The sequence below is a fragment of the Anomaloglossus baeobatrachus genome, chromosome 5 (genome assembly GCF_048569485.1).
Source record: "Anomaloglossus baeobatrachus isolate aAnoBae1 chromosome 5, aAnoBae1.hap1, whole genome shotgun sequence".
NCBI classification, from domain to species: domain Eukaryota; kingdom Metazoa; phylum Chordata; class Amphibia; order Anura; family Aromobatidae; genus Anomaloglossus; species Anomaloglossus baeobatrachus.
This window is the reverse complement of record NC_134357.1, coordinates 574011342-574023401: the sequence shown is the minus strand read 5'-3', so window position 1 is coordinate 574023401 and position 12060 is coordinate 574011342. Positions and strand designations below refer to the sequence as shown.

The 12060-nt window shown below is 49.7% G+C and overlaps 1 protein-coding gene across 1 annotated transcript in view; it reads left to right on the top strand.

Annotated features, from left to right (window-relative positions):
• Positions 1-12060, top strand: part of LOC142313083 (uncharacterized) — a 102645-nt gene that overhangs the window by 37140 nt on the left and 53445 nt on the right. Inside the window, exons 2-3 of the mRNA XM_075352069.1 lie at positions 4326-4439; positions 11111-12009. Coding sequence (XP_075208184.1) covers positions 4326-4439; positions 11111-12009 — 1013 coding nt within the window. The remainder of the gene's footprint in view (positions 1-4325; positions 4440-11110; positions 12010-12060) is intronic.

Below are 12060 nucleotides of genomic sequence, written 5' to 3'. Positions count from 1 at the left end.
GTTGAGATTGTAGGCTGCTCAGATGGCAACGGTGTCTCATCATCATCAGTCTCCACCTCTGTAGACAGTAAATAAGGTTCCTCAAAGTGGCTTTCTTCTGGCCGTAGGTTCTGAAATACTCAACTCACACCACCTCCTCTCATCCCTCTTCAATGCTGCACGGTGAGAGGCCAGAGCCAACCAAAGTATACGTACAAAACAGATCCTCAGAGTGGCCAAGCTTGGGGTCATATGTCTCCTGTGACTGATGATGGGGGGAGGAAGGAGGACCAGGTTGAGGACTGGATGGACCAGCCTTCTGTGTATTCACAGTAGACTGTGTGGTCGTGGAAAATTTGTTGCTGCTTGAGAAATGTGAAGAGGCCTTATTGTCTGCCATCCAAGACAGAATCTGCTCTCGCTCTTCTGGTTTACACACACGTTTACATTCCAGACTGGGAAATTTGAGGAGGAGGAGGGTAAAGCCCAATGCTACAATGGGCGCATTGAAAACTGCTATGGAATATGTATTCCACTATCTGAGTCTCATTGAGGGAGGCACCGCCCAAATGTATAAGTAAGAGCAGTCCCTCCAAAATGTACATTACTGGGCCCTCACCAAGGTTTCTTGACACCTGCAGGTCCTCTGAAAATTTGAATTTAGTGCTACAGAATGACATGGAGGAGGAGGAGAGTAAAGCCCAACGATTAGGGATGATCGAATACCAAAATATCCGCTTTGACGAATATCAGACTAATAGGTCGCAGCTATTTGAGTATTCGCGAATATTCGATGCCGAATGTAAGTCTATGGGAAACCCGAATAATTTCACGTTGGACCTAACGGTGACCTGTGGTGACTGAGGAAAAGGCTGAAATGGATGGGAAAAGGCAGAAACAGTATGGGCACAGCCTGTAGAAGGTTGGAAATAATCTGGAATCATGCCTGGTCTCTCTCTCTCTTTCTCTCTCTCTCTCTGTCCTCATTCAAGTTTCCTTTTTTCATGCTTTACACTGCAGCTCTGCTCATTCACGTTCCCTATTGTCATGCTTTACACTGCAGCTCTGCTCATTCACGTTCCCTTTTGTCATGCTTTACACTGCATGTGCGTTTCAAAAAGCATCCAAAACGATGCGTTTTGGATGCATTTTGAATGCATTTAGATGCATTTTTGACAGTGCGGTCCCACTCAGCTCAGCTACATCCCCATAGAGCATGGCTGGCTGTGCGATCAGAATAAACTCGGATGAACGTCACCCGACTTCATTGTTTATGGCGCGGCTCTGTCTGATTTGTAATCACAGGTGAAGGACTCACCAGTGACCGCAAATCACCTGAGTGACTGAAGTGAGCTGCGCGATCAGCGGTGCCATCACTCAGGTTACCCGCGGCCAGCTCAAATCCTCTTCCTGAGAGCGGTGGCCGCGGGTAACCTGAGTGACGTCATCGCTGATAGCATCGCGGCTCACTTCAGTTGCTCTGTGGAGCTTACGGTGAGCGGCGGTGTTCTACGGCTACTCCTGTTATATTCATGTAGCAGAGCTGGATGCGTTGTGGGACCTCGTGTGAATTTCATCGGACCTGGAGGGGTATTTGGGGTATTTAATAAAGTGGTGATAGAGGGTGGGGTTTTTTTCGGCTTTTATTCCAAATAAAGGATTTTTTGGGTGCATGTGTTTATTTTCTTTAACTTGTAGGTTAATCATGGGGGTGTCTCAGATACCTGCCATGATTAACCTAGGACTTAGTGGTAGCTATGGGCTGCCATTAACTCCTTATTACCCCGATTGCCACCACACCAGGGCAATTCGGGATGAGCCGGGTAGAGTCCCGGGATTGTCACATCTAATGGATGTGGCAATTCCGGGCGGCTGTTGGCTAATATTTTTAGGCTGGGGGGCTCCCCATAATGTGGGGCTCCCCATCCTGAGAATATCAGCCTTCAGCCGTGTGGCTTTACATTGGCTGGTATCAAAATTGGGGGGGCTGCACGCCGTTTTTTTAAATTATTTTTTTATTTTACTGCACTACGTAGACCCGCCCACCGGCGGCTGTGATTGTTTGCAGTGAGAGAGATGTCACTCAATGTGGGGGCTCGTCTGAATGCAACCAATCATAGGCGCTGGTGGTCGGGGGAAGCAGTGAATATGAGATGAAATAATGAGCGGCATTTTCAAAAGCTGGAGAAGACACCAGAGCATTGAGACAGCCGTGCAGAGCCGTACTGGTGATCGGTCAGTGATCGGTGAGTATGAGAAAGGGGCGGAGAGAGAGAGACAGACAGAGAGAGACCTATATCTGGTTCTGCATTCACAGATTTGCGATTTGGCGATTTATGGAGCTGCTAGCAGCTACTGGACACAGTCTTCAGCCCTTACAAGGACTATTTATTAGTTGGATCTAAGAACGCTCTTCCGCACACAATACAGTCTATCTACACTGCCAGCTCCCTATGATTGCGTGTTCACAAAATGGCCGCTGGTGTATATAGCCCCCAAGACGCTGTGCGGCCGAGCCAATCACGGTAACACCACAACAAAGATGGCTGCGGCATTACTGTGAGGGTAAACAACATCAGATGTGTTCGTTGGCTGGAAAACAGGCGCCAGGAAGTCAGAAATGAAAATGAAAGTATCGGAGCGGATGTTGTTTTATTCGTCGGATACCGAATGTCGCGAATAGCCTGTCATTCGTCGGATACCGAATAGTGGCGAATACATTCACTCATCCCTACCAACAATACAATGGGCGCATTGTAAACTGTTATGAAGGATTTTATTTGGTTGTTTTTTTTTCTTTAAATTACTTAGTTTTTAATTTTACCATAAAATCTACTGGAAATTAAGTAAAAATTCAAAGTGCGGTGAAAGGGTGAAAAAAGGAAAAAAAACATTTTTTTTATTGTTTTTACGCCATTGACGATGTGCTGAAAGTGAGCGGTCAGCGTGATTCTCCAGGTCAGTGTGATTACGGCAATATCAGACTCCCACATTTCTTATTATCTAAGTGGAGACTAGAGATGAGCGGACCCGTGGACGTTCGGCTTCTGCTGGTCCAGCTGAACATTTCTAAAGATCGGTTCTGGACTTGGACTTGACCTGAACTTTATTTGAAGTCATTGATTGGCAGTTAGTGTCTCCGCCCACATGCAGCATTAAACAGATCACTTCCAGGGGAGGATGGGTTTTTCAGTTTTATTTCTTGGTGCACCATACATCTTATAACATGAGAGTGGTTTCCATACGTGAAGCTCCCGAACCCTAAACTGAACTTTGCTATCTTGGAAAAGTCTGAGTTTATACTGAACACCGCACTCCAGGTTCATTCATCTCTAGTAGTGAATAAAAATCAGACTTTTGTAACAAAAATTACAAAACATTAAAAAATCAGTTTGTCTCCATTTTCCGACATCGGAGTTGAGTGAGGACTTGTTTTTTGCTTGATAATCTGACGTTTTCATTTATACCATTTTAGGTGCAATACTTTTATGGGTCGGTTTTGCTACTTCATTTCATGTTGAAATTTTTTTTTTCCTACCCAAATGATATCTTCCCTCCATTATTATCTCCATTAATTTGACATATCGGCTCATCTCCTTCCCATTCACGTCCTTATAATATGAGATCCTTTCATTGGTTCTATTCTGATTTCAGAAAATTTCCTGTCCAGGATGGATATGGACAGGGACAAGATGGCGGAGAGGATATTACACCTCACCCTAGAGATCCTCTTCCGGCTTACTGGAGAGGTGAGAGATTCTGATGACGTCACATTACATCATTCTTATCTATGGGAATAACAGATGGACAGAACTGGAGAGGTGAGGACTCTGGAAATGTCTGGAGTGAGATTTATTACTGTGTCTCTCCATAACCAGGATTACACAGTAGTGAAGAAGACTTCTAGTGAGCGCTGTCAGGCCCCTGTGTCTGAGGGATGGGGAAGACCCCTGAGCCCAATCACGGGGCCTCCACCTCACCCCCCGATACATGAGGACATCAATGACCAGAAGATCCTAGAACTCACCTACAAGATGATTGAGCTGCTGACTGGAGAGGTGACGCTGCTGGGAATGCTGGGACATTATACAGTAACGCTATGAAGGGATCGGGGGTGACGGTATCATTGTATGTGTCAGGTTCCTATAAGGTGTCAGGACGTCACCGTCTATTTCTCCATGGAGGAGTGGGAGTATTTAGAAGGACACAAAGATCTGTACAAGGACGTCATGATGGAGGATTCCCAGCCCCTCACATCACCAGGTAATAGACAGGACTAAATACACACGGCCTATAATTATCTGTATGTAAGGAATGAATTCAGTCCCTGTATGTGTCTCCTCCAGGTCTATCCAGTAAGAGGACAACACCAGAGAGATGTCCCCGTCCTCTTCTCCCACAGGACTGTAAACAAGAAGATCCCGATGTTCCTCAGGATGTGTTTCCTCCAGCTCTATCCTGTAAGAGATATCTACTCATGTACTTTCTGCACTAATTTTGTGTCTACATCTTTAGGCTTTCTGCTCTGTTCTTTCCTTCTGTTTGTTTCTAGTGCCTTCTCTATGTTGTTATGATGGCAACTCAAACCTGAGGAGGGTTCATAAATACCCTGTTTCCTTGAAAATTAAACATATTCCAAAAATAACAGCACAATTTTATGGGATTTTTGAAGAATGCTTGAAATATAAGCCATACTCCATAAATAAGCCCTAGTTACTGTCAGGGCCAGTGTCGCGGGCGGAGGAGGGGACGCCGCGCTCTCCCACTGCTCAGGTCCGGCTGGCACTGCGGCCTGCTGCTGCTGCTCGGTGGCTCGAGCGATGTGCCGGATCCCGGGGACTCGAGCGGCGCTCCTCGCCCGTGAGTGAAAGGGGGTTGGTTTTTGGGATAGTTTATTGTCCGTGACGCCACCCACGGTTGTGGTGATTTGTTGACACCACCGCTGCTCTGTATGGGGATCCCGGGAGTGATGGTATGGAGCAGCTAGATGTTAGTCCTCCCCTCCGTGGGTAGGGGGGTTGGTAGTCCCGGGGCCCAGTGATGGGGTGGGTGATGCAGGGCTTGGTGGGGTGCAGGGATGCGGGGGCAGCGCTGTGCCTTGCGGCACTGTGGTACTCACTCAGCCTGAGACAGGGACACAGTTCTTGCTAAAACACACGGCTGGAAAGACGGTTCCCACGGACGGCTGCACTTGCTTTTTCCCAGTAGTTGACGGTGACGGTCCCTTTTCCTGCTTGGATATGGGCCGGAGGAGCCCTACTTTGCCCGCAGGCGCTGGCCCTAAGAAACTGGTGCCTTGGCGGTGGCGGTGTCTCTCTGTAACGGTTGGACTGTTGCCTTCAATCGGGACTTGCTTGTTGGGAGACCCAGAGGTCCCCTTCACTAACGGATTTGGCAAATTCACGGCGACTCCTAGCCTTGCCGGGATCCGAAAGGCCCCTGCCACTGGTGCTGACTGCTCTTCGTATACCGCTCCGGTACCGCCGGGCCACCACCCGTCCGCGGTCCTTCCAGCTACCTCCAAGCAGTCACCCCTGCAGACAGTCACCGCCGTCTGCTGACCTTGCTGTCTCAGTCCGGGGCACACACCCGGACCAGCTTCAGGCTTTCTTAACTGTCACTTTTTACCCCTTCTCTCAAGCTCCTCTACCACTTCACCTCCTTCTACTTCCTCCTCCCTAGCTTGACTGCCTGGTTTTCCCGCCTCCAGGGCTGTGAACTCCTCGGTGGGCGGAGCCAACCACCTGGCCCACCCCCTGGTGTGGACATCAGCCCCTGGAGGAAGGCAACAAGTATTTTTGGTTAGCCTTGATGTTCCTAACTGGGGTGTAGGGTGTGGTGGTGTTATGACCTGTGACCCCTGGCTTGCCCAGGGCGTCACATTCCCCCTTAGCAAAATGCAGACCGTCCGCGGGCTGCCCGTCCAACACCCGTTTTATTTTCTGAAAATATATAAAAAGGTAAAAGGTAAACATAATACAACTTATGGCATCATCCCACATCGGGAGGTTCGGTACTTAAACGTTGCTAAACATTAAAACGGTTGCGGCTGCCGCTCTCTCCCATCCAAGTAACCTGGCCCTCATGCTGCCCCTAAAGCCCAGGCAGCACCCCTTGACCCCAGTCCAGCACAAGTTACCCGAGCGGGATCTGTCCTTCCCCTCCAGAGGGTAGCCACCGGTTCCTGTGGTGGCTGGGCCCCAGCCTGCTCCACTGCGGGCCCTCCCTCCAACCTGCCTCTCCGGAGGCGGTTACGGTAGCTGCACAACATATTTATAAGCCACTTAACGTTTGTGGTTGCCCTGAGAGTTCACGGGCTTGTCCATAGGAGTTCCTATGCAGCTAAGGGGTCCCCACGGGGACAACGGTGCCGGCAACGGCCGGTTTCCAATCATGGTAGATAATCAGGTTAGGCTTCGGTAATCAATTCTTCATTTTCAAAACTTTTCAACTTGTAAACATACTCAGACTGGTGGTCCCAACGGGGACGGTGCAACGGTGTTCCGCTGCCGTTATTCCGAGTCCTCAACATCACCTGAGGGAGGGGGCGCGGCGCTCACACGGGACTCCTTGCTGCCCCTTAACTTAGCGTCCAGCGCGAACCACCCCCTCTCCCCACAGTGGCGGGTGTACTGCACGATGTCGCCCGGCATCAGGTTACGACCGGGATGCTCCTCAGGCAGGTGGGCATTCACATCCCGCCGGGCTATAAACACTTCGGCCTCCAGGCCCGGTTCATATATAAACCCATAGCCCCGGTGGACATCAAACCGCCTCACCTGCCCTTCGTACAGCGGGCTCCGGACACGGAAAGTTGCCTGACGGAGACTCTCTTTTTCCCGGATTGCACGGGCCACCAACTCCGCCTTCCTTCTTTCCCTCTCTTCAATCTCCGGGCCCAACGGTACCGGCTCCCTGTCCCAGTACGGCGCTGCTGTGAGCTCCGGCGCACGGGTCGGGCCCCGCAAGACCTGTTGGACATTGCCCACTGCTGGTACTCTGGGCATCAGGTCCCGCGGTGTCTTGGCCTTAGACGCTGTTTTGCATCGGCAACCCGGCGCAACCTCAGCCGAGGTGTGCGGGATAGGCACAGGGGCTTTCCGCGGTTGGGCCTTCGGCACGGAGCAGGTTATCGGCTCCGGCTCGGGGACTTTCTCGGGGGACGCCTCCGGTTCGGCTTTCGGGGCTTTCCAGGGCAGCACCTCCGGTCGACTACGGGCTCCGGCTACAGGTCGGCCCGCCTGGGCGGGCATGCTGGGTATCGCTACCGGTTGCGGTGGTAGCGGGCCTAGTGGCGGGGTCACGGCTTCCGAGACGGGTGGCGAGGGAGGCAGCAGGGGGAGAGGGTTTGGACCGGGTCCCGCAGCCGCGATGACCGGCCCTTCAAGGGGATCGGGGCGTGGGTCACTCACCCTCCCTTCCTCCTCGCGTCTCCGCACAGTCGCTATGACGTCCGCCATGTCGATCTCCCACTCCTCCATGAGGAGCTGCATCTTGACCTGCCGCCTCTGGTAGAGCTGCGCGGTCCAGATCTCCACCCACACCGCGGTTCCAGGCGCGGGGGCTACGGTGCTGCGGGACGGCATGAACATGTTGCTGGCGGCCTCTCCCAGGAACAAGATGTCTGCAGGGTCCTGGCGTCCCTGCTTTTATAGCCACGCTCACATGCAGCTAGCCGCCATTCTTCCATCCGTGTCCCCCTTAGCCTCTTTCCGGCCCCTCCTCTATCGGGGCGGGGTTTTGGCCTTCGCGCCTCTACTACTCGAGAAGACGCTCGAGCGGGAACTTTTCGCGCCAAAGATAGCGACTTCTGAATTTTTCCGGCCGGATACCTCTGGCGGTCACAAGGCGCTCCTCTACCCAACGGCAGAGCGGTAAGATCCTGTTCGTGATGCCAAGTTGTCGCGGGCGGAGGAGGGGACGCCGCGCTCTCCCACTGCTCAGGTCCGGCTGGCACTGCAGCCTGCTGCTGCTGCTCGGTGGCTCGAGCGATGTGCCGGATCCCGGGGACTCGAGCGGCGCTCCTCGCCCGTGAGTGAAAGGGGGTTGGTTTTTGGGATAGTTTATTGTCCGTGACGCCACCCACGGTTGTGGTGATTTGTTGACACCACCGCTGCTCTGTATGGGGATCCCGGGAGTGATGGTATGGAGCAGCTAGATGTTAGTCCTCCCCTCCGTGGGTAGGGGGGTTGGTAGTCCCGGGGCCCAGTGATGGGGTGGGTGATGCAGGGCTTGGTGGGGTGCAGGGACGCGGGGGCAGCGCTGTGCCTTGCGGCACTGTGGTACTCACTCAGCCTGAGACAGGGACACAGTTCTCGGTAAAACACACGGCTGGAAAGACGGTTCCCACGGACGGCTGCACTTGCTTTTTCCCAGTAGTTGACGGTGACGGTCCCTTTTCCTGCACCTAAGATGATGATGGTTTCGATGGGTTCCCACTGGCAACCCGCTCCCCGGCTTGGATATGGGCCGGAGGAGCCCTACTTTGCCCGCAGTCGCTGGCCCTGAGAAACTGGTGCCTTGGCGGTGGCGGTGTCTCTCTGTAACGGTTGGACTGTTGCCTTCAATCGGGACTTGCTTGTTGGGAGCCCCAGAGGTCCCCTTCACTAACGGATTTGGCAAATTCACGGCGACTCCTAGCCTTGCCGGGATCCGAAAGGCCCCTGCCACTGGTGCTGACTGCTCTTCGTATACCGCTCCGGTACCGCCGGTCCACCACCCGTCCGCGGTCCTTCCAGCAACCTCCAAGCAGTCACCCCTGCAGACAGTCACCGCCGTCTGCTGACCTTGCTGTCTCAGTCCGGGGCACACACCCGGACCAGCTTCAGGCTTTCTTAACTGTCACTTTTTACCCCTTCTCTCAAGCTCCTCTACCACTTCACCTCCTTCTACTTCCTCCTCCCTAGCTTGACTGCCTGGTTTTTCAGCCTCCAGGGCTGTGAACTCCTCGGTGGGCGGAGCCAACCGCCTGGCCCACCCCCTGGTGTGGACATCAGCCCCTGGAGGAAAGCAACAAGGATTTTTGGTTAGCCTTGATGTTCCTAACTGGGGTGTAGGGTGTGGTGGTGTTATGACCTGTGACCCCTGGCTTGCCCAGGGCGTCACACCAGCGTTGGGAGGAGTCAAACTGTGCAAATTCTCAAGACCCGACTCTCTTAAAGACCCCATCAGTTTTATTCTGAGGTTGATTGTTTAAGGACCATTGATGGCTTCAAAGTCATGTGACATGATGTAACCAAAGGTCTCTTAATTGCAGGAGTCTAAAAGAACTGAACAGAGGACAGGCTGGCATGCAGGACTGGCATTAGGGGAAAGGGAGAGCAAACTGGACAATTGCACAGGGCCCCCTTTTTCCCAGGGGCCCCAGTGTTTATATACCAATTATAGGGCTGCTTAAGGACCATTTTGTCATCATGTCATGTGACCAAAGGTCTCAATTGGAGGAGTCTAAAGCTGAAGAGGAGACAGGCTGGTGTGTCTATTCACAACAATTTTAACCAGCTTTGCCAAAATGGGCAGAGCTTGGCTAGAACAAGGGTGTGATGCCACCGCTTCTCTAATTCATAACAAACTGTGATGTTCCCTATGCCAGAAATCTCACTCCAGTCCCTGACGTCATTTTCAGTGTACATCACCAGTCTTGATGAATTCGAACCCTAATGTTTATCTGTACAGGCTGCAAGACCCTGCTACCTGCTTTGGTTACAAAGCCTAAGGATAGGCCATCAGCGTTACAGTCCCAGACAACCCAGTTGAATTTCCAGCATCTGTATTTTATTTTCGTCTTCGAAAAAAACCTCTTTGAAATTGTCTATGTTGTGGATCAATTTTTCAAGGAGATGTTTGCAGATTTTGCCAACTGTCATGGCAGCGTCAAGATCTGTGGAAATTATAGATTCTGGTACTCTGCAATGCATGTTAACTTCTCTGCTGTCTGTGAGCAGCGCAGGTAGATGCAGGCATCAAACCACAGGCTTGGGCAGACTAGTAAAAGTTATTCTCTGCTGGGCTGCTTGTTAATGTATGCGATCACATGCTGTAGAGGAGAAAGTATTGTTTGCTCCCGTTCTGCATATGCTGGCTGGACTATTTCATTAATGCCAGCTATAGTTTACCTATACTGATCTGGTGAGGTGTTCTGATCCAGACTTATGGGTGTTTTTTGTGCATTATTACTGTGAGCTGTTGTGGTGTTAACCGTTTTGTTTTGTTGCTGCCTTCCTGCTCTTGCTTTTCTCCTTAGCCTCTCACTGTTTATTTTTGTGAGTTTGCAATGTGTCCCGTCTGTCTTAATCTGTATTTCCATCATAATCCTGCCCCTTCCTTCCTTTGGGGATCACAAATTAGATTTAGTCAGGAGACTAGTAATGCATGAGACTCCGGCATCTCCATCTTAAGGGGTAATCCAGAGGTTAGGAATAGCTTAGGGTCCCCTAGTGTGAGGGATAGTATAGGAGCCCCCTATCCCTCATTATCCTGCAGTCACATTGTGACAATCAGATTATTTACTGTAGCACATTCCAGAGAACTGGTGCTAGGAATGGGAGAGCCGAATTAGCAAATATGTAACTCTTAAGGCCGCTTTACACACAATGATATCGCTAGCGATCTCGTTAGCGATGTGACACGCCCAGATCGTTGCTACGATTTGCCGAGATCGCTCATAGGTCATTTTGTAGAGGTCACATGTACCCATCTCACAAACAACGCTACATCGTTCAGCGAGATATTGTTTGACCAAGGCAGTCATGTGGATGTTGTTCGTCGTTGGCAGGGTGTCAAAAGTAGCAATATGTCTGCTGCGTTCCAAACGACGAACAATATTTTGAAACTGAAAGTTGTCAACGATCAACGATTTTCACTATTTTTAAGATTGTTCGGAGTCGCACGTAGGTGTCACACTCAACGACGTCGTTAACGACGATGGAAACGCGTCACAAAAACCATGACCCCGACGACATACCGTCAGATAAATCGTACCGTGTGAAGGGGCCTTTAGATCTCGATATTGGACAACAGATTCAGATAATTTTTTCCCTAATTTAATTTCTGATGTTATTGTTTAAAAAAATAAATGTACTTTCAAGATAATATCATCATTAAAAATTAATAACTTTGTGTTTATTTTTAGCAGATGACTGTATTGGGAGTTCAGAAGGATCTCTAATATCTTCAGAATTTATAACAGATGATGAAAGTATCCCACATGATACATATGAAGAGCATGCTGTTGTCCCAGATATAAATCCAGTCCTTCCTCGGAAAGCTCTATCATCTGAGTTTTTCAAACAAGCCCAAAATTCCCATTTATCACAGAATTGTAAGCAGAATAAAAGTTACAGAAGGGATGTGGAATATGAAACGGATGAAACGGTTCCTACAAAAGAGAAGCCATTTTCATGTTTAAAAAGTGGGAAATGTTTTGCCAGGAAATCACATCTTGTTCACCATCAAAAATATCACACTGGGAAGAAGCCATTTTCATGTCAAGAATGTGGGAAATATTTTATTCAGAAATCATATCTTTTTAAACACCAAAGATCTCACAGAGGGGAGAAGACATTTTTAAGCACAGAATGTGAAAAAAGTTTTATTCCACGAATAACCCTTGCTAACGATCAAAAAATTAACTCTAGGAAGAACCCATTTTCATGCTCAGAGTGTGGGAAATGTTTTATTCAGAAATCATGCCTTGTTAGACATCAGAAAATTCACACAGGGGAGAAGCCATTTTCATGTTCAGAATGTGGAAAATGTTTTATTCAGAAATCAGACTTTGTTAGACATCAGAAACTTCACACAGGCGAGAAACCATTTTCATGTTCAGAGTGTGGAAAATGTTTTATTCGGAAATCAAAACTTGTTGAGCATCAAAGATCTCACACAGGAGAGAAGCCATTTTCATGTTCAGAATGTGGAAAATGTTTTATTCAGAAATCAGACTTTGTTAGACATCAGAAACTTCACACAGGGGAGAAACCATTTTCATGTTCAGAGTGTGGGAAATGTTTTATTCAGAAATATAAACTTGTTGAGCATCAAAGATTACACACAGGAGAGAAGCTATTTTCATGTTCAGAA